This window comes from Protopterus annectens, chromosome 6.part0, assembly GCF_019279795.1.
Source record: "Protopterus annectens isolate FY-2018-M chromosome 6.part0, PAN1.0, whole genome shotgun sequence".
NCBI classification, from domain to species: Eukaryota; Metazoa; Chordata; order Ceratodontiformes; family Protopteridae; genus Protopterus; species Protopterus annectens.
Genome location: NC_056737.1, coordinates 165,424,473 through 165,445,880, shown reverse-complemented (window position 1 = coordinate 165,445,880; position 21,408 = coordinate 165,424,473). Strand labels below are relative to the sequence as shown.

At 41.5% G+C, this 21,408-nt stretch overlaps 1 protein-coding gene across 1 annotated transcript in view; it reads right to left on the bottom strand.

The window, feature by feature from the left end:
* The window catches only part of LOC122803781 (leucine-rich repeat-containing protein 74A-like), a 1,499,916-nt gene that overhangs the window by 373,506 nt on the left and 1,105,002 nt on the right, over positions 1-21,408 (bottom strand). The window contains exon 8 of the mRNA XM_044073469.1: positions 1-195. Within this exon, the coding sequence (XP_043929404.1) occupies positions 1-195 (195 nt within the window). The remainder of the gene's footprint in view (positions 196-21,408) is intronic.

Below are 21,408 nucleotides of genomic sequence, written 5' to 3'. Positions count from 1 at the left end.
CTTCAGAACTTTCAAAGTGTCATTGACTTCTAGTCCCTTGCATAGCATGCGTGCCCCCTCGTTAGTGATGTGATTGCTGCTAACATCCAAGTGCAATAACACATTGTTGAATTTCAGTGCCTCCCCTAGTGCTAGGGCACCCTCATTTCCGAAGCCATTCCATGAAAGATCCAGGGATTTTAATGTTGTGTTCACCTCCAAAGAAAACAACAAAGTTTAGAAACAAATCATAACCAGGGTCATCGAGTTATGGTTATTAGCAAGAAAAAAATATTTTCATGAGCCAAAACTCCAAGAAATATACTAATGATTAAGTATAAAGTACAGTTACATAGTTACGTAAGTTGCACTTACCATAAAAATAGATGTTCAAACTCCTCATTGCTGCTGTTGACTTTGGCTATTAGGGTTGTATCCTGCCCAGAATACAACTGTTGAGCTTCACAAAGCTCTGGCTCCCTTCCACACTTTCATTCTGAGTGAACATTATTTAATAATTTCTTCAGAATATTCTTCCCAATAAGATAAGGAACATTCTAATCTGGAGAAAACAACATATTATAGAAACAAAAAGTTTATACCACAACCAAAAAACTATACACAAAAAAAGGGATGGAGGGTGGTTGTGGCTACTTCATCAGTAAGTAATTTGAACATCTACTGCTATGATACTGTTATGATAAGTGCAACTTACACAACTGTACTGTGTTCATCGTTCTCACTGCTGCAGTAGCCTTTGGTTACATGCACTGGTTACCAAAGCTTATCAAATTTGAGAGGAGGAGGAGGAAGGATGTAGCTCTAGAAGACCCTAGAGAATGTTCCTTTGAAAGAAAGTCTTGGACCTGGAAAAGGAATCCAGTTTGTAAAGCCTTGTAGATGCAAACAGAGAGGACCATTAAGTTGCCTCTAGAATGCTTCTACAGTCTCCCACCTTTCTAATATGCCACTAAAGAAAACAAGGCTCTATCAGAATGTGCCTTAAATTTGCCTAGAAACCATTTACCAAACTGGGAATAAAAAGAAAAAATATAGTAGGGAATAACCAACTGGAAATGTCTGAACTGGTACAAATTTTCCTTTTCCATTCGCATATTAGGAATTCCATAGCAGTATAGCTACCTAAAGGACTTAGTACTGACAAGATAGTACCAGAGATGCAAATGCCGGATCCGAACATAAAGAATCTATTGTACCTGTCATTCAAATTCTGAAAGAAATGAAGGAGACAGATGGATAGATTAAAGGTAAACTCTGAATGTAGTATGGGCATATATGGGGGAATTTTTTTTTACACATAACCCCATAAGCATGGAAAAGCAAAATGATTAACCTAACATGAATAGCTGCAACCCCAATATTCTCTTGTATATGTCAGAGTAATAAACCAACTAGTCTACTATAAAGAGTTAAAATGAAATTGCATGTGTTTTTTAATGGTTAGTGTAGGTGTTACAGCACCATGAGTGGACACATGAAAAAGTATAGAATGATATGTTTCATTTCCTGTGCCTGAGGCAGCATTCTTTCTAAATTACATGGTGAAAGGAAGCATTTCCATACTAAGTTAAATAACACAGAAAAGAAATTGCAAATCTATTTTTATTAAATTTGACATATTTTCATTATATATTTAGTAAATGACTTAAAAAATGAACTGCATTATAAAATGCATTGGTTAGCATCTTTCCATTGGATGCTAGCAATAATATGATTGAAAAAGTTTATTACTTTGTTAATTTTCCTGTAAAAGATCATGAATTCTTTTGCTCGGGGAGACATATTTTCTGGAGTATGCTCTCCCAGAAGTGTTATTTTTACTTAATCAATTTTAAATCCTGCTTGAAGCTTAACAGATGCTGCCATTAAGACTCAGATTTTTCAAACTGCCTAGGGCTGCTTCTGCAGAAAATCACATTTACTGGGCCCTTTGACAGTTTTCTGTCTAGTGTATTTTCTGCAGCGTCAGTTCACAACTGCACCTCTTTTTACAACTTTTAGTCTTGTCAGGCCTTGAGGTAAGTGTGATTTTTGTATGTACGTGGTATAGTACGAGAGCGGGCATTTTAACATTGTAAGTCTCTTTTACAATGAGTATGACAGTGGGCTTTTAACATTGTATGTCTCTTTTACAATGAGAATGAGAGCAGGCATTTTTACATAGTAAGACTTCTTTACAATGGGAGCGAATATAGGTACTTTAAGAGAACCAGAACATGATACTTCAGCAAGATATATGTTTCAGAATTCATAGGACCATAGAAGATTACTAGGCTAATGACTCTGGGGCCCTTACAAGCCTAGCCAAGGGTTTATCCCCAAAAGAGAAACCTTAATCAGCACCTGTCACCCCTGTCAATGAGGGACACAGGTGGAACCCCTGGGAAAAATTTGTGGTTGCCCATCCACTCATCAAGGTTTGCTCGAAGAGGGTCAGCAACATACTTTGTTTGACGTGTATGGGGAGTCTAATCCAGAGACGGGGTAGCCCTTATGAGACAAACCTGTCTCTCCAGCAGGTTTTGTTAATGTCACATATTAGACTTAAGCCTTTCGATTGGGTACTACGTGAGGAGTTAGACTTACGGATATGGAGTATCTCTAGTAGAACAGGGTCTGAGATTGTCTTGTAAGTGAGACATAGATCACCTCTGAGCAATCTGTATGATACAGAGTAGAGTGATAGTGATTTGAGCCTGTTCACATAGGACAGGTGTTGGAGGCCATGGATTCTCTTTATGAGGTAATTATGTGGCCTTTCCAGTTGGTGCAGGTGTTTGGAGAGGTACATACAAAAAGGGGCATTGTACTCAATTACTGACCTAATGAGGGAAGAGTACAGATAGGTAATAACCTCCCTTTTTCTGGATGCAATCCCTTTACTTATGAGATGAACAAAGTAAAAGGCTTTTCTGACCACTGTCATTACATGATGTCCAAATGTGAGATTGTTGTCAACTTGTGTAACCAAGTCTCTCACCACAGGTTGTGTGCTTAGGGGGTTGCTGCTAATGTGGTAATCAGTAGGGGCTGTGTTTTTGCTGAATGGTATGATAATACATTTGTGGCATTTAACTTAAGGCCATGACTTTGGAACCAGTCATTTGTTGATGTGAGACCATCCTGAAATATGTTAACATCATTTGAAGAGTCAGTGACAGCACCCAACTTATAGTCATCCGCAAACTTGGTCAGCCACAGGCCTTTTGTCTTTGCCTGGACCTCTGAGAATTAGATGCCAAACAATAGGGGTCCCAGGACAGACAAAGATAGCTGTCTTTATTTAGATAAATGTCATGAGCTCACTAAAAATGAAGGTAAGTTAACTTTTCCATCTGTAGGCTCTTTTGATAAAAGTATTTTGTTAAACTTGGAAAAAAGATTTGGAGACATTCTGATTATCACGGATAAGGTGATTATAGGCTTTATTCCCTTAGACAGCTATAGAAATTACAAGTTAGACGCGGCAAGCTGTCTGATGACGACTGCTTAGTTTTGCCCACAACACCACCACCACCTTATAGTAAACTGCCATCTCCATCCAACCAGCACGATTCTGCTATCTCTTCTTCCACCTCGGAAGTCACTACCTCACCACCTTCTCAAGGAAGGCAATCTTCTGAGTCATCCATCTCCACTAGCCAAACCCCACTCAGTTGCCTCCATCCTCTAGCCAACCTAAACCAACTTCTTCCATTTCACACCATACCCGATCTAAAACACCTACAATGTTTATTAGTATTCTCAGGCAGAATAAAAAAGGGGTATTTTCTCCTCTTCCTAGATGGCAAAAATTACGATCATATAAATCTGTTGCTCAATTTCCAATTAATTATAGATGGGGATGGTTACTTTGCTCCTAATAAATTTAAAGACAGTTCTACTTCCACCTCAGAAGAAGAAGGAGCTAGTATAGTTGCTTTTCTACATGTCCCAAACCCAGCACATCGTAGAGATGAAGCAGCCCCTTCTACCATAAATGTAGTTTGCCATGGTCTACAGTAGAGTTAAAGACTATTTTAGATTCTTTTCCATCAATCAGAATGAACCCAGCAGAATTTTGAAGGGACATGTTCAGCTGCTAAATCCTACTTTTGACGATCTCAGAGCAGTAATGAACACATCTATTTCACCTGATTTATTTAAACATATTTGGGAAACACACTAATATACCAGATCCCATTCCCCAGTATACAGATGCGGAGGCTTTTTAGCAGCTAGGACTCTTTTATTGCAAGTCACTGTACTATGACTCCTAGTACCTAACTGGTTCTGAATAAATGCAGTCACACAGAGAGAGGATGAGTTAAGTGTATCCCATTTACAGCTTACGGCACATGACAGGTGCCTTTGAAGCCTTCTGAGGTTATACTACTACTGAAGCTTTGGCAGCAAGTGGTCTCTCAGCTGCTTTTGTCAATGGTTTATTGCTCCCCATTTGAGACCAATTAAAAAAGGTTTGTTTAACCTGGCCAAGTTTAGGACTCCCACAAATGAACTAAGAAAATAACGTAATAAGACTATAAGTCTACGAAGCCACAATACACTGGACTGAAGAACGAAGTGAAAATCGACACAAAACTGTAATAAAATGGCACAATTGAATGCATATAAAGCGCTTTTCGTCACAGTAAATGCTGTGACTTCTTCAGATGAATCACATATAATAACCTCCTACACTTATATATTGAAGCTGAAGCTTCATTAACTCAATTAAGTAGTTAATAAGTTAATAACTTTTCATCAGTTTAACATAATTAAAACTATGTGTTTACATTTTCTTCCAAAACACAGTTCTTACCCCACTAACAACAATGAAAATAATTTCAATGAAAATAATTTGTTTAAAAATACCTTTTGTCCATAGACTTTTTACTAAAATTTTAATATGTATGTCTTTATATTAGTACTTCATAAATTTGTCTTTCTGTTATAAACAATAACATCAATATAGTACTAAAAATACAAGTGCTAATACAAGTGTGACTTCATTCTTTTAGCCTATCTAAGTTATGAGTCCAAGACATGTACTTTGTAATAAAAAATATATTAATTAAACTTCTATATTTTAAAACAATTTAATACTATCTAATAAGGCTTCTTAGTTTCAAAATACATGAAATAGAACATATTTCATTCAGTCCTGGGTACTGACTCACACTTGTTTTTAACTGCCATATTAAATCAGGATGTTTCAACTTTAAGGGGTCTGGTCCTCCTGCTTTATCAGGTGTAATCTGATCTACTGCCCTGAATAAAAATTTATGTTCTTTGTGTTCAGAAATATGTTTGGCTAAGGCATTGTCCTCACTTAGTCTACCAGTGTGATACAGATGTTCATATACTCATTCATGCAGTCTACGATCAGTTTTCCCTATGTTGAATGTGGGACACATTTGGCATTGGGCCAGGTATACTACTGCTTTAGACCCCTTAAAGTTGGAATGTCTTGAGTTAATATGGCATTTAAAAACAAGTGCGATTCAGTACCCAGGACTGAATGACATATGTTTTACTTCATGTAGTTTGAAACTAAGAAGCCTTATTAGATAGTATTAAACTGTTTTAAAATATAGAAGTTTAATTAATATATTTTTTATTACAAAGTACATGTCTTGGACTCATAACTTAGGCTAAAAGAATGAAGTCACACTTGTATTAGCACTTATATTTTTAGTATTATATTGATGTTATTGTTTATAACAGAAAGACAAATTTATGAAGTACTAATATAAGGACATACATATTAAAATTTTAGTAAAAAGTCTATGGACAAAAGGTATTTTTAAACAAATTATTTTCATTGTTGTTAGTGGGGTAGGAACTGTGTTTTGGAAGAAAATGTAAACACATAGTGATCAAGTGTCTTAAGTTTTTAATTGTGTTAAACAGATGAGAAGTTATTAACTGATAAACTACTTAATTGAGTTAATGACGCTTCAGCTTCAATATACAAGGATGGGAGGTTATTATGTATGATTCATCTGAAGAAGTTACATCATTTACTGTGATGAAAAGTGCTTTATGTGGATTAAATTCTGCTATTTTATTACAGTTTAGTGTCAATTTTCACTTCGTTCTTCAGTCCAGTGTATTGTGGCTTTGTAGTCTTACTTTCTTAGTTCATTTGTGGTTGTCTTGTTTCACATGGATGCAGAAGGAGTTGAAATTCCTGGCACTCAGCTTTCGCAGGACAATGGAAGTGCTAACCTGACTACATTAATTGGACTTCTAACACAACATATTGAGGACTTAACGGACAAGGTAAACCATTTATCTAAACCCTACCAGAGTCTTGTCTCTACCCAAGAAACTACAACTAACACAGGCATGGATAAACTGATATCTAATGCTTGTAGCCATAATCAATGCACCTCTCCCACTAGCAACGTTGGACCATCACGAGAGTCTAGTGGGAACTGTGTATTAATCGTAAACCATGCCAACAACAGTTCAGCAGGGAGAAATGTGTCCTCTGGACTTATTGGAACTCTGGATGCACGCACTTGGTTAAGTGAACCTCTCAACTTGTTTTCGGAGACAAACCATCAGGAGTTACTGGCTGGAGGACTGAATAGTAAGTTTCTAATTTGCAGAAACTAGACTCCAACATGCTGAAGTACAAGAAATTACAACTGGAAATCAGTTATTTTCACCAATGCAGTAGCGAAAATATTGCTCCTAAGGGGCTGAGAAGGTGACAATACCCCACCGGATTGGAGGAGGGATCAGTATTTCATCAAGAACTCATTGAGCTCTTCAACAAACAAGGTATTGAGTTATTGCAATGTATGTGTAAACACTATCAAACAATGACAAATAGGTTAATGGAAGAAACTATGGAACTGGATACAGCAATTAAATCAAACATTGACTTTCAAAGGTATCAATATGATTATAACAGAACATTTACATGTATTGAGCAATATATTAGTAAACTGAAAGTCACAAAAATAAAAAAAACTTAATAGAGACCGGAATGCATACAGTAACGGTTCAGCATACCCTAAACCACCTACATCCCAAGCATGGAATCCTAATGGCCAAAAGGCTAAAGGAGGCAGGTCTTCCTTGAACAGTGAAACAAGGAACACACATTCAGAATCTAACAGCAAGTCAGTCGAAGTGCAAGATGCACTTCGTAGGAGTGACAGGATCTCATATCAAAAAACAAACAATAATATGACCAACAACTTTAATGACAATGGCTTTAACACCAACCAGGGAGAAAATTTTCAAAATCGTTCCTTGAATCACAAACCACAACAGGAAACGAGTTACTCAACTCAGAGGAAGAACAAGAGGAGGAACAAAATGAGGAAATAAACACCTATACAGGTACTTATACTTGTAAACTGACTTTTAACAAAGCGAATGACTTTACTGTTTACAACTATTCTGGTCTCTTTATTGAAGAGGCACTGGTTGAGTTGTTTGCAAAAGGGTTTACATTCATGCCAGACCATAGAGCAAGCTTGGCCTCTTCTCTTATAGACCTTAAATTGTTTGTTTGTAAACTAAACTTGAACGTCATTATGGGGGAAAATGTAAATAGAAATGACAAGTATTATATCCCCAGTACATTCAATCCACCTCTACATCCAACACTAGAAATTTTTGAACAGATTTGTGAGTTGGATTTTAGGAATAAACTTGATAACAACTTATCTTACAAGAAACATGAACAGAACATCACTGAAAAGGAGAAACAATTGTTGGATGACTTACAAATGGCCCCCGTGAGAGTAATGAAACCTGATAAGGGAGGCGGACTGGTATTAATGAACTTAAGTGACTATACAACTAAAACGAGGACTCATACAAAGAAGTGACCAGGAACAAACTGAATATAGCATATAGTCGCATTAAATCATTTATTTATAAACTGTTCATTGAAGCCAGAATAGACATTAATCTATTTAATTATCTGTCTATGCCAGCACCCAGAATACCTAGTATTTTTGGCATCCTGAAAGTACACAAAGATATAAGAAAGCCTCCCATTCGACCATTAGTAGACGTCAGAAATAGCATCACCTATGCGTGTGCCAAATTTGTAGACACCATACTAAAAAAGTATGTAATTAGTGAGAAGCAAATTTGCAAAGATTTGTGGTCTTTCTTACACAATTTAGACAACTTACAATTTGACAACAGGTTTAACTTCCTAACAGTAGATGTCAAAGATCTGTATATGTCTATCCCACACCTTGAGGGGATAGAAAGGGTCAGCCATATTATGAGAACAAAAGGGGCATCTAACAATAAAATTAACCTAATTGTAGAGTTACTAGACACAATTTTGTTTAACAACTATGTGCTATTTGAAGGCAGAATATTCCTGCAATTAACAGGAATAGCCATGGGCTCTCCGTGTGGTGCCAGTTTCGCCAATTTGGTGATGGCGGACTGGGAACACGAATACATTTTTCAGAACAACTGGGTTCAAGAAAAGGTGTATTATTACACCCGATTTTTGGACAATATTTTCATGGTGATAAAGGGTGGCATGGAAACAGCCAATGCAATAGTCAATTACTTTAACAAAACAACTGACGTTTTGTGTTTCACATCACAGTTTAGTATAGATACTATAGCGTACTTGGATGTACAGGTATCAAAAGACATGATCCGTGAACGTTACACTGCACAGATATACAGAAATTAAACATTCTAACAGTTTCTATTTTATTACAGTTTTGTATCGATTTTCACTTCGTTCTTCAGTCCATTGTATCGTGGCTTCATGTTTAGGACTCCATGAGGTTGTTAAGCAGATGCAATACTTAAAAGACATTCTTATTCCTGAAATATGAGAATGAAAGAAAAACTATCACAGATACAGCTCCAACAGTCTTCTAGAAACAAAGGGAAAATAGAGGAGGAAAAGGGAGACGTAATTTGTTTAGATTTTTTCAAAATCAAGGACCATTTTTTCAGACAAACCCAAATCCATTAGGTCAAGGAACAAATCCATGTTTTAATTACATCCAAAATGGTCACTGGAAAGGTGAATGTCCTTCCCTGCAGCCAACAAATGCCACAATGCAGTCTAACAATCCATTTTATAATCAGCTACCCTCACAAGGTCAACAAAATGTACATCAAAATGTGAGGCAATAGCCTCCTAGAAGGAACACTCCTTGGCAACCACCAGCTTAGCAATAAGATAAATAGGATAGCCATGAACAAAAATGAATTATACCTATTCCCGTTCATACCAGTACACCAGAAAGGTCAATTTGTTAACATAACATTAAAGTACAAGACAGTAACATCTGTTTCTAACCGATACTGGCGCTACTAGGTCAATGTTAAATGCTTCCCCTGCAAAGAATCTCCCTTTGTCCCATAATTCAGTGCAAGGAGTTGGGTTATCAGGAGTCTCTTTAGACTACCCCGAGACAGTGTCAGTTCATTTAGGACCACAGACAGACCAACATGCATTTCTGGCTGGAACTTCTGTACCTCTTAATCTTTTAGGTAGGGATCTTCTCTGTTACCCCGAGTCAGTTTCAGTTCCTATTCACTTAGGACCATTGATAGACCAACATGCATTTCACATTGGAACCTCTGAACCTCAATCTTTTAGGTAGGGATCGTCTCTCTAAGTTGCAGTGTACAATACATGCACACTGGATGGGACATATTTAAATGTTCCCAATGAGTCTCTGGTAATGCATGTTCCCAATAAGTCTCTGGTAATGCAATGTGTGTTGTTGTAGGAATTCTAGATGAAGATATGCTTTTCTCTTTCCTTGCCAACACAGAACTCGTACAACCATTAGATTTAGAATTACTAAATACAGTTCCTTCAAAGTTAGGGACAACCCATGATAACACGGTAGGACTTACTAAAGATGCTACACCAGTATAAATCACTTTAGAACCTCACAAACCTTTGCACATGGTAGCACAATATCCTCTTTCTGCAGGAGCAGAAGCAGGAATTGAGACAGTTATTTCAGCATTACTACAACAAGGTATTACTATCCCTACTAGGAACCTTTGTAATACACCTATTTTACCAGTACAGAAACCAGGTAAAGACACTTACAGATTTGTCCAAGATCTGAGAGCTGTGAATGTAGTCGTTATGCCTGTTTTTTCCTGTAGTACCTAATCCAGCAACTATCCTGAGTTCAATTCCTCCTTTCGCTACCACCTTTTCAGTTATTGGTGTTTCCTCGGCTTTCTTTTCTATCCCAGTACATCCTAATATACTTATAAAGGGGAGTACATCTGGATGCATTTACGCCAAGGGTATGTAGAATCACCTACTTCATTTTCAAGACAAATGAAAAAGCAGCTAGATAAGATACAACTACCTTGTGGATCTACATTAGTACAGCACGTAGATGAGCTTCTCATAACTTTTAATTCTTATATGGATTGTTAGACTGATACAATTTTCTTACTAACTAAATTAATTGAATTAGGATTTAAAGTGAACCAATCTAAGCTTCAGCTTTGGCAACCACAAGTCCAGTATTTAGGACATCTACTTTCTGAAAATGCATGACACATTATACCCTCCCTCTCAGCTATTCAGACAGCACCCAGACCTACTACTGTAAAACAATTTAGGGTATTTCTTGGTATAACTGACTATTGTAGATAGTGGATATCCAGTTATGCTGAGACAATTAAACCCCTACTAGAACTATTAAAAAAAGGACACACCTGAAACCCTTCAATGGCAACCATGCCATGAACAAGCTTTTACCCAGCTAAAATCTCTTCTTTCATATCCTCCAGCATTAGGATTGTCAGGCTATTCAAAAGTGTTCTTTCTTTTTTGTTGTGAACATAATAAGGTAGCATTAGGATTATTAGCAAAGAAAACAAATAATGGCTTTAGGCCAGTTACTTATTACAGTACAAATCTTGATCCAGTAGCAGCTGCACTTCTCCCTTGTCTTAGAGCTGCAGAGCTGCAACTGCTCAGTTAGTGGGTATGGCAGCAGCACTCACTCTAGGTCATGATACTTTTGTTGCAATTCCACATGCTGTTAATGCTTTACTATTAAGGACTAAAACACAGCATCTTTTAGTTATGTACTTACCATAACTTTAGATGTTTGGGATCCATCTCGCCTACATTCAGTACTGATGGGCTCGGAGCCGCTATAGAGCGAGGCCTCTTATTGGCTGAGCTATTTCTTATCCCAGGATGCACCACCACTAATCCCCCAGATCTTGTTTGTCCGCATTCATGCACACATGCACAACTTGTTTATATAACATTGTTAGATGTTTCAAGATGAAAACAACAGGATTCGGACCTTCTGATATCCTCTGATCTCCAAGGAAGGGGAAGGAGGGTGGGTTATTGGGAATAGGGCGAGATGGATCTCAAACATCTAAAGTTATGGTAAGTACATAACTAAAAGATGTTATGTGATCCTATCTCCTACATTCTGTACTGATGGGACAGCCCTAGCACCTAAATCCTGGGTGGCTCATTGGAAAACACTCCTGAGCACTGTGGAACCAAATGAAGCTCGTCCTCTAGATGCCACATCCAATTTGTAGTGGGAAATGAAAGTGTCGGGGAAGACCATGACAAATGTCACTGATGGCAAGCTTAGAATGAAATGCTATCCAAGTAGCCATAGCCCTTGTAGAATGAGCTTTGACAGAGGTGGTAAGCTCTTTGTTAGAATAAAAATAAGCTTGAGTAATACAGTCCCTGATCCATTTGGCAATAGTGACCTTTGTGACAGCTTTGCCCAATTTATTGTCTGCAAAGGATACAAACAACTGATCTGTTTTCCTTGTTTGTTTGGTCCTGTCTAAATAAAAACGCAACTGCCTGTGGACATCTAATGTGTGAAATATGAATTCGCTTTGTTAGAATATTTCGAAAAAGACTGGAAGTTCTAATGATTGTTGTAGGCAGAAACTGGAACAAACTTTAGGAACAAAGGAAGGATTTGGCCTGAGAGATACTCTGTCTTTGTGAAAAACCAAGTACGGGGGTTTTACAGACAAAGCTTGAAGCTCTGAAACTCTTCTGGCAGAAGTAATCGCCACCAGAAAAGCAGTCTTCCACGATAGAAATTTTAGATCGCATGTCGCTGCCGGTTCGAAGGAAGTTACACCACATCGAGATCCCATGGAGGAGCAGGATGAGAAATCGGAGGTCTTAAAAGCGCAGCACCTTTCAAGAAGGTCTTACACAATCTGTTGCTCATTAAAGGTGGGTTTATAGATTCGTGAAAATTGGAAATCGCTGCCAATTGAACCTTGATGGTAGAGACTGAAGAGCCTTGATTGAAAAGAGAAGTTAAAAATTTTAGTACTTCTGATACAGGAATAGTGATGGGATCCAGGCCCCGGAGTTGAGCCCAGATAGCAAATCTTTTCCATTTGCTAGAATACACTTTCTTTGTAGCAGACTTATGGGCAGAAGATAAGATGTGTACAACCTCTGGATCCAACGTATAACTCCTGACTATAGTTGGAAGAGGAGGAGCCAAGCTGTCAATTTTAAGGTGTGTAGGGACTGGTGGAATAGTCCCGACTGATGAACCAAAAGGTCTGGGATCTGATCCAGGAACCATGGACCTTCCAGAACATATTTCCGAAGATAGGGAAACCATACTTGACGAGGCCAGTAAGAAGCAACTAAGATAATTTTGCTCCCCAAGAGAGATGCCTTTTGGATCACCCTGGGAAGGAGAGGAACTGGGGGGAAGGCATAAAGCAAGCCGGTGGGCCAAGGACGGGCTAGTGCGTCCATGGGGCTCTTCCCAAGCCGGGTTAGGAGAAGAATTTTTGCACTTGATTCAGTGGAGTCGCGAAGAGGTCGCAACACAGAACTCCCCATTTGCTGAAAATCTGACTTGCAACTGTCATGTTCAGAGACCATTCGTGAGGAGAGAGGATGGTTCTGCTCAGTCTGTCGGCTATCACATTGGACTTGCCTGGGATATGAGTAGCCACTAGAAAGCGTTTGATCGAGACTGCCCATTCCCAGACTCTCATGGCCTCTCTGCAAAGAGGATAGGATCTGGTCCCTCCCTGTTTGTTCAGGTACCAGACAACTGACATGTCTGAGTGAACGCCCTGAGGGAGGTAATCGTGAAGGGCTTGAAGGGACAGAAGCACCGCCTCATTTCTAGGATGTTGATATGAAGTAGGGTCTCTTCTGGGTGCCATTTGCCTTGGACTGACCTGCCCAGGGAATGCCCCCCCCACCCCATCTGGGAGGCGTCCGTGGTCAAAGTGGCCGCAGGAGGAGGTGGAATAAAGGGTCGTCCCTGATCCAAATTGGAGGGCACTAGCCACCAGCGAAGGTCCCGTTTGCAGGTTTCCGTGATCCATATGAGGTGACTGAGAGGGAGTTCCTGAAAGGACCACTGAGCTGAAAGAAGCCACTGAAGAATTCTCATGTGCAACCTTGCCAAGGGGACTAGAAGAACCATGGCGGACATGGATCCCAAAAGCTGCAGGACCATTCTGGCTGGGGCTTTGGACCTGGGAAGTAAGGCTCGAACTTGAGTCTGTATGGTTTGTATTCTGTCTGTAGGTAGATAGACCCGCATTCGGTTTGAGTCTATCTCTACCCCTATGAATCTTATGCGTTGAGATGGCAACAACACAGACTTTGGCCAATTAAAGGTGATTCCAAGGGAATTGCCCAGTGATATAGTGGCTTGTAGGCTCCGCAGTAGTAGATGCTTGGAGGTGGCAGTTAGGAGCCAGTCGTCTAGATACGGAAACACCTGGAATCCTAGACTTCTCAGGTGAGCAGTCACGACCGCCAAACACTTGGTGAACACCCTGGGGGCTGTGGTGAGACCAAAGGGCAGCGAACTGAAAATGACTGCCTCCTAGGCTGAAGCGCAGATGTCTCCTGGACGCTTGATGTACCATGATATGGTAATAAGCGTCCTTGAGATCTATGGAGCACATCCAAACACCTTTCTCCAGCAAAGGGAGAATGGTTTGTAGGGTGACCATTCGGAACTTGGACTTTCTGACTGAATGGCTTAGAATGCTGAGGTCCAAAATGGGTCTCAAGTCCCCGGTCTTTTTTGGCACCAAAAAGAATCTTGAGTAAGTCCCTAATCCGATCTGGTCTGCGGGGACCGGTTGGATGACTCCTTTTTGCAGCAGCTTTGAAACTTCTGAGGCTGCAGTTTCCCGTTGACTGGGTGGCGGGTCCGGGATTTTTTAGGACTGAGGTGGAGAGTGAGAGAAAGGGATGGTGTAACCTCAAGCACCCAACGGTCCTGAGTGATACCTTCCCAGGCTTTTAGGTGCTTGAAAATGACCCCGACTGGCTCGGAGCTGCACAGTCGGGCAATCCCTCAGGGACTGTGAAAGGCTGAAGAGCCACGAAAGGACGGTCTCCAGTTTTGCGAGGGCCCTGCAGCCTCTGGGACGGCGTCTTCCGAAGAATTTCCCCCTGCCTCTGGAAGGGGAACATCCTGCTGAGAGGGGCTTCTGAGATCACGGAACCACATTTTCCCTCCTCTTTTAGCCTTGGGATAAGGCCGAAAGGGAGTGGAAAATCGTGCCGGCCACGGCAGTCAGAGTCTTACCCTCCTGTTCGCAGTGGGTCAGTGTGTCCTTTACCTTGGGTCCAAACAGGAGGACCCATCAGGCGTCGGCAAAGGAAGACTTAAAGGCCTCCGCGAATGACACAGGCGGAGCCAGGCTTGTCTCCGAGAGCAATGCCTGTACCGAAATGAGCCTCATGGACGAGTTTGAAATGGACGATAATGTAGCCAGCTGAGAGCCAACCGTCTGGGCCAGCTCCTCAGGCAGGTTACCCAAGAGGGTATCGGAAAGTTCTTTAATCAGATCCCTCTGAAATCTAGTAAGGTAGTTCAAGGACCTTAATGTAAAGGCCGCTGAACTTAGGGTGCACTCCCGCACCGATCCATGCTCCTAGACTCCTTTATTAGGAGGATGGACGGACATCGAAGCCTCTGCTACATCTTGCTGGGTAGCAGATGCCACCACCAAAGCATCTACAGCCACACCTTTAGTTAGAAACTCTTTTCAGGGGTGCCGAGAGGAACTTATTAGGACGAGCAGGCACAGTCTGGGTGTTCCCATGCCGACAGATCAAATCCAAGAGCTGGAGGCGGAGGGCTGAGCCGGCCTTAAGGAACACCGACTCATCAGCAGAAGGGGTTTGGTCTGCCAGCCGCCTCGTTGTTTAAGGGCTTCCAGGATGTCTGCAAAGGAGACATCATCCGAGGACTTAGGGGACCCTTCTGCATCATCGAGATCAGTGTCTGATGTAAGAGACTCATCAGAGTCAACGTGCTTCCTCTTGCACGATCTTTTCCTGGGGGTTCTTCAAGAAGCTTCAGAAGGACCTCCAGGAGGGAAACCCCAGTGGGGGTAACCTCAGGCCCGGGGCTCTGCTGTCTAGGACAGGGGACTGCCAAAGACCCAGTCTCGGTATGCAGGGAAGGAGCTGGGGAAACTGTGGAGGTAGCCAAAGATGATTTGGCTAATGCACTCCTCATAGCCCTGAAGGCGGGACCACCGGAATCCTGGGAGGGTCCCACCTCCGTGCCCTGACGGGTAGGCGCACTCCCTTGGCTTGACGCACCGAGAGGAAGACTTGGGACGAAAACATCAATCAAGCATCTCCCGGGGCCGACGGAAGAAGTTACCCAAGAGCGGTCGGGCCCGACCCTAAAACCTCCACTGGTTCCACCAGCACCGGCTCCAATGGTGCCGAAGCTGTTGGAGGAGGAACCATAGTAGCAAGGTGGACCATCGGCCCGAATGGGCTGGAGCCAAACTAACTTTTGGAACAGCGGAGACTGGAAGAGTCTTAGGAGCACCCTGTCGATGTCCGAATCAGACATCTTGGATGATCTGGACGATACCGATCGGGTCCGAACTGATTTCTCCATCGGCTCCAAAGGACTAGGGGACCGCTCGAATGGATTCTATAACCATCGGCTCCAAGGGAGATCTCAGCAATTTCCCTCGGTGCCGATGGCTCGGCTCGAAGGGGAAGAGTCTGAGCCGCAACCCTCGCCGGCTCCAATATCAGTGGAGCCGATGAAGGTCCCGCCTCTCGATGCCCCAGTCCTCGGCTCAAACCAGAGGGTCGAGACTGGAGGCATCGAGGCAGACCGCTCCGCCTCGCCCAAGTCCGTGGAGCTGATGGAGAAGTCTGCCTAGGTTTTGGCAGTCGGTTCCGACTGACTGCGCTTTGAAGGAGAGGGAGAAGAAGACAAAGCCTCCTCGAAGGATAGCTTAATTAACCCCTTGAGGATTAATTTGTTTTTCCTCTCCTGGAGGACCCTTGATGAGAAGGCGTGACACACGCTACATGATTCTTGTAGGTGCTTGGTGCCTAGTTATGGACAACTTATAACCACACCTCGCGCATTTTTTTAAACCCGGAGGGTCTATGCTCTTTGGACATGTCTAAAGAGAGATAACACACCTATCTAAAGAGAGATAACACCAAAACCAGCAGTTTAATCAAAAATATAAAGTTTTTTTTTTTTTTTTTTTATGACACAACAAACAGTTGCACAAAAAAAACATAGAAAGAGAGCGTCAAGACCCTCTAACTTAAACGGGTACTTGACCCACAAATAAACGCTAGAATAACAAATAGCAAAGGGAAGGCCCTCTAACTAAACGGAAACCTTCCCTTAACGAAAAAGACAAATTTCTCAACAAATTCACCAAATACACACACATATCACAACAATAGCTGTTAAAACAGCTTTTGGGTTCAAAACAATCAAATTCCTGACAGGAAAAGCCTAAATAAATTAGTACTTAGCCCAGCCAAGTTGAGACCACGTCTTAGCTTGTAAGCGGCAAACGAGATCTGGGGGATTAGTGGTGGTGCATCCTGGGATAAGAAATAGCTCAGCCAATAAGAGGCCTCGCTCTATAGCATAAGCGTGGAGCCGAGGGATCGGCTCCGAGCCCATCAGTACAGAATGTAGGAGAGATAGGATCACATAACATCTTTCCACTTCTAGGCTTTCCAAATATGAGCTAGCTCTAATTAATAATCCTTCTTTAAAAATTATTGTGTCCTCCTTTAAATACAGCTTTGCTTAAACCTACTGCTGATGAAGGCGAACCTCATGACTGTGTTTTTACTGTTAATGATCTGCCTCCTCTTAGATTTGACCTCCGACTCTGAGACAGTCCTCTGCAAAACCCTGACTTAATTTTGTTCATCGATGGATCATGCATCAAAAAGGAAGACGGGCAACTAACAGAGGCTTCTGCAGTTTGCAGTATTAACAAAGTATTACTGACTTGACAATTGCAAGGAAATGTATCAGCACAGATAGCTGATATTATGTGCACCGCTCATAGGTCAGATGATTAATTTGAAATGGCAGGAAATGCTTTTGCTGACAGAGCGGCAAATTTATGTTATGCACTTACTATAATAAGTTATGCACTTACCATAACTTGGCATATGTGTTTTTTCATTTTTCCTCACTATTGGGTTATGCAGCCGATCCACGGATCTGACTCAGCCTCATTTTTTACAGACTTAGGTTCCAGTCTCGAGCTCCTCCCTCTGCTCACAATGTTCTATACTCTACCCAGCTTCCTCAGATCAAGTTTGCTGCTGATTCATCTTATATGATAAAGACACCTAATAAACAGAAGAAAACAGAAAAGAATCCAGAGGCTCAAAAAAGGCACATAATGGTCCTATGAACTCCATATATCATCTAGGAACTCCTAGGCTACGGGATGGCTGGGAAGGAAGGTGAGAAAGAATGAAAATGGGCAATGGTAAGTAAATAACTTATAAATCTGATGTCCTTTTCATTCTTCCTCACTACTGGGTCAGAGTCCCCAGCTACATAACTGTCAGATGGCCTCAAGGAAGGATATGCCTGAGCAGTGTTGAACCAAAAGAAGCCCTGCTTCTGGAGACAATGTCCAATTTGTAAATGTGTCACAAAGGTATGAGATTTTGACCAAGTGGTTGCTGTATAGCTATTATCAATACAGGCTCTAGAGGAGAAAGCAGCTGATGCAGCCATAGATCTAGTAGAATGGGCTTTGGGAGGACAAGGCAACTTCAGACCATTTTTGGAATAAATCAGTGATATGCAGTCTGTAATCCATTTAGCTAGTGTAACCTTAGATACTGCATGGCCTAGTTGATTGGGCGAAAATGACACAAATAACTGGTCAGATTTCCTGCAATGTTTCGTTCTGTGAAGATAAAAATATAGTTGCCTGTGAACATCAAGAAGATGTAAAAAATATTCTCCCTTATTGGCAAAATTTGGGAAGAAAATTGGCAAGTGTATGAACTGGTTAATGTTAGACTCCGTAACTACTTTAGGTGTAAAGGAGGGATTTGTACGAAGGGAAACTCTTTTTTAATGAAAAATATATAAAGTAGTTTGGAGGATAGGGCCTGAATTTCAGAAATTATTTTAGCTGATGTAATAGACACCAAAAAGACAGTTTTCCAAGAAAGGTACTTCATTTCACAATCGCTAGCTGGTTCAAAGGGCTTCTGAGTTAGGCCTTCAAGGACAACAGTGATATCCCATGGAGGAGAATAATAATCGAAGGTCTAAGTAGGAAAATTCCTTTCATGAAGGATTTACATAATCTAGACATGGACAGGGATGCCAAAGAATCTCCAGCATAGATATGGCTGCCAGCTGAAACTTAACTGTAAAAAAACTAGCCCCTTCCTCAAAGAGAAAAGTAAGAAAAAGAAGAATGGCTGAGACTGTAGCTGAGAAAGGATCAGTGATTTCCTTTGTGGCCCAAATGGCAAATCTTTTCTGTTTGCTTTTGTATACTTTTTTTAATAGAAACTTTCAGAATAGCCAAGACTATGTTTCGAACTGGGGAAGAAAGTCTGGACCTTTTGACAATCGCTGGAATTGGAGAAACCAATCAGTCAGTTTGAAGGGAGACAGATTCTGATGTAGGCCTTCTGATGGGTGAGAAAGGAGGTCTTGTCTGAGTTCCAGTATCCACGGAGGACATTTTAGGTGAGATCAGAAGAAGGGGAACCATATCTGATGAGGCCAGTAGGGGGCAATGAGAATCACTGAACTCTTCAACTGTTTTTTGCTTTCTGTAGAATCTTTAGTATGAGCAGTAACAGGGAATAAGCATAAAGGAAACCAGAGGGCCAAATTGAACCAGAGCATCCCTAGGGGACTCCCCCAGAGTGTGGATTAGAGAGAAGCACCTGCTGCATTTGTTGTTTTGAGGGGATGCAAAGAGGTCGCAGGTCGGGTAGCTCCAGTGGCTGAAAATGAAATTTGCTACTGAATGACTGAGGGACCACTCAAGAGGGATCAGAATGGACTTGCTGAGTTTGTCTGCAAGAACAGTGGACTTCCCTGGCATGTGATTGGCAATCAAAAATCAGTCTGAAGATATCACCCATTGCCAGACCATTATGGCCCCTCTGCTCAAAGGACATGACAAGTTTCCGCCTTGTTTGTTGATATACCAGACTACTGACATGTCTGTATGAACTCCAATAGTTCCTAAAGGAAGAATGTCTGAAAGGCTTGTAACGTTAGGAGGATCACCCTCATTTACAAAACACTGATATGCAGTCTGGTCTCTATGTGAGCCACATGCCTTGGACCATCTTTCCCTTGAAAAGCTCCCCACACCCCAGTTAGGACGCATCTGTGGTCATAGTGGTTGTGGGGGAAGGAAGTAGAAATGGCCTGCCGAGGAGCAGGTCATCCAAAAGAGTCCACCTTAGTAAGTGCCTCTAGCACTTTGGTGTTAATTTGATAGGAACAGATAGAAGCTGGGAAAGAACAGACCATTGAACAGCTAGGGTCCACTGGAGAACTCAAATAAAACACCTAACTAATGGGACAAGATTGATGGCAGTCACCACAGACCAGAGAGGCTGAAGTATTTAATCTCACTGGTGGAGATGGGAGGTCTAGGATTGTTTATACTTGGTCTCTCAGTGTTTGAATGCAATGGGTAGACAATGATGCATCCAGAAAAACCCCAATGAATTCCAAAGTTGGTACTGGGGATAGATGTGATTTTTGCCAGATTTATAGTGATGCCTAGGAAACTAGACAAACAAAAAGAATAGTTGTGTAAACTTTTACCGTGACCATAGATGTCCTTCTCTTCTATATGCTGCAGTATTCGTCACATGAGGAAGTTCGCCTCCAACTGACTCGTACGTCCGGCCAGTATACCAAAGCCTTAATGTTACTGTAAGGTACATGGGACACAGCACATCATCTAATGTACGTCGGTCATAATGAGATGTCAGGTATAAAGTGGATGTCAGCATGCACCAACCACAGAACTGAATGCCGCCAAGCACCAGCCTGGGCTTAGGTGAAAAAACATGCCACTAAGTAAACAGGCAAACATCAGGGGAAGGGAGTATTACTGCAGCATCTACTGTAGAAGAGAAGAACATCTACGGTTATGGTAAGATTTTACCCAACTATTCTATGTCCTTCTATTCATATGCTGCAGTATTTATCCCATGAGGGAGAATGCCAATGTTCATGCATATAAAAGATTGGGTGAAGGACCAGAAGCATTTTCTACAAAGCCATGCAGAATAGCTATGGCAAATACAGCCCTGGACCTGGAGATGACATTTAGCTTATAATTTTTAGTGACTGTATGGACCAAGGACCAGGTAGATGCCTCCAGGATAGAACTAGTGTCCATGCCTTTAAAGAAGGCTCCAGAGGAGGAGATTGCCCTAGTACAGGGTGCCCTCACAAGAGAAGAAAGCCTCTTTCCATTGGTGGAATAACAGAATGAAATAGCTTTAGAAATCCAACAGGAGATAGTTTGTTTGGAAACAGGTTGACTCAGGGCCTTTGGATGGAAAGAAACAAACAGAAGTTCAGATTTGCGGACAAGTTTTGTTTTGTCCAGGTAGTATCTGAGTTGCCTGTGTACGTCCAAAGTGTGCAGAGTCCTCTCACTTGAGGATTGAGAGGAAGGAAAAAAAGGTGGGAAGTTTGATAGATTGATTGAGGAATAATTCAGTAACCACCTTGGGCATAAAGGAGGGATTAGTACCTAGAGATACCCTGTCTCTACGGAAGACTGTGAAAGACGATTACACATCAGAGCCTGCAACTCGGAGACCCTTCTGGAGGAAGTAACGGCCATTAACAGAACAGTTTTCCGTGTGCAATGTTGCAGGAAAGAGGAACTTGCTGGCTCAAATGGGGCCATGGTAAGTTTCTCCAAAACAAACTTGAGATCCCAAGGAGGAGGAACTGGTTTCCTTGGTGGTCTGATGTCAAGGATGCCTTTAAAGAACAGTTTAACTTCCAACCTAGAGGCTAAAGGAGGAGACATAGGCAGAGAAGCCGAGATAGCTTAGATGTAGGCTTTTAAGAAGAGTAAGACAGCCCACTCTTCATCAATTCACACAGATAAGACAAAACC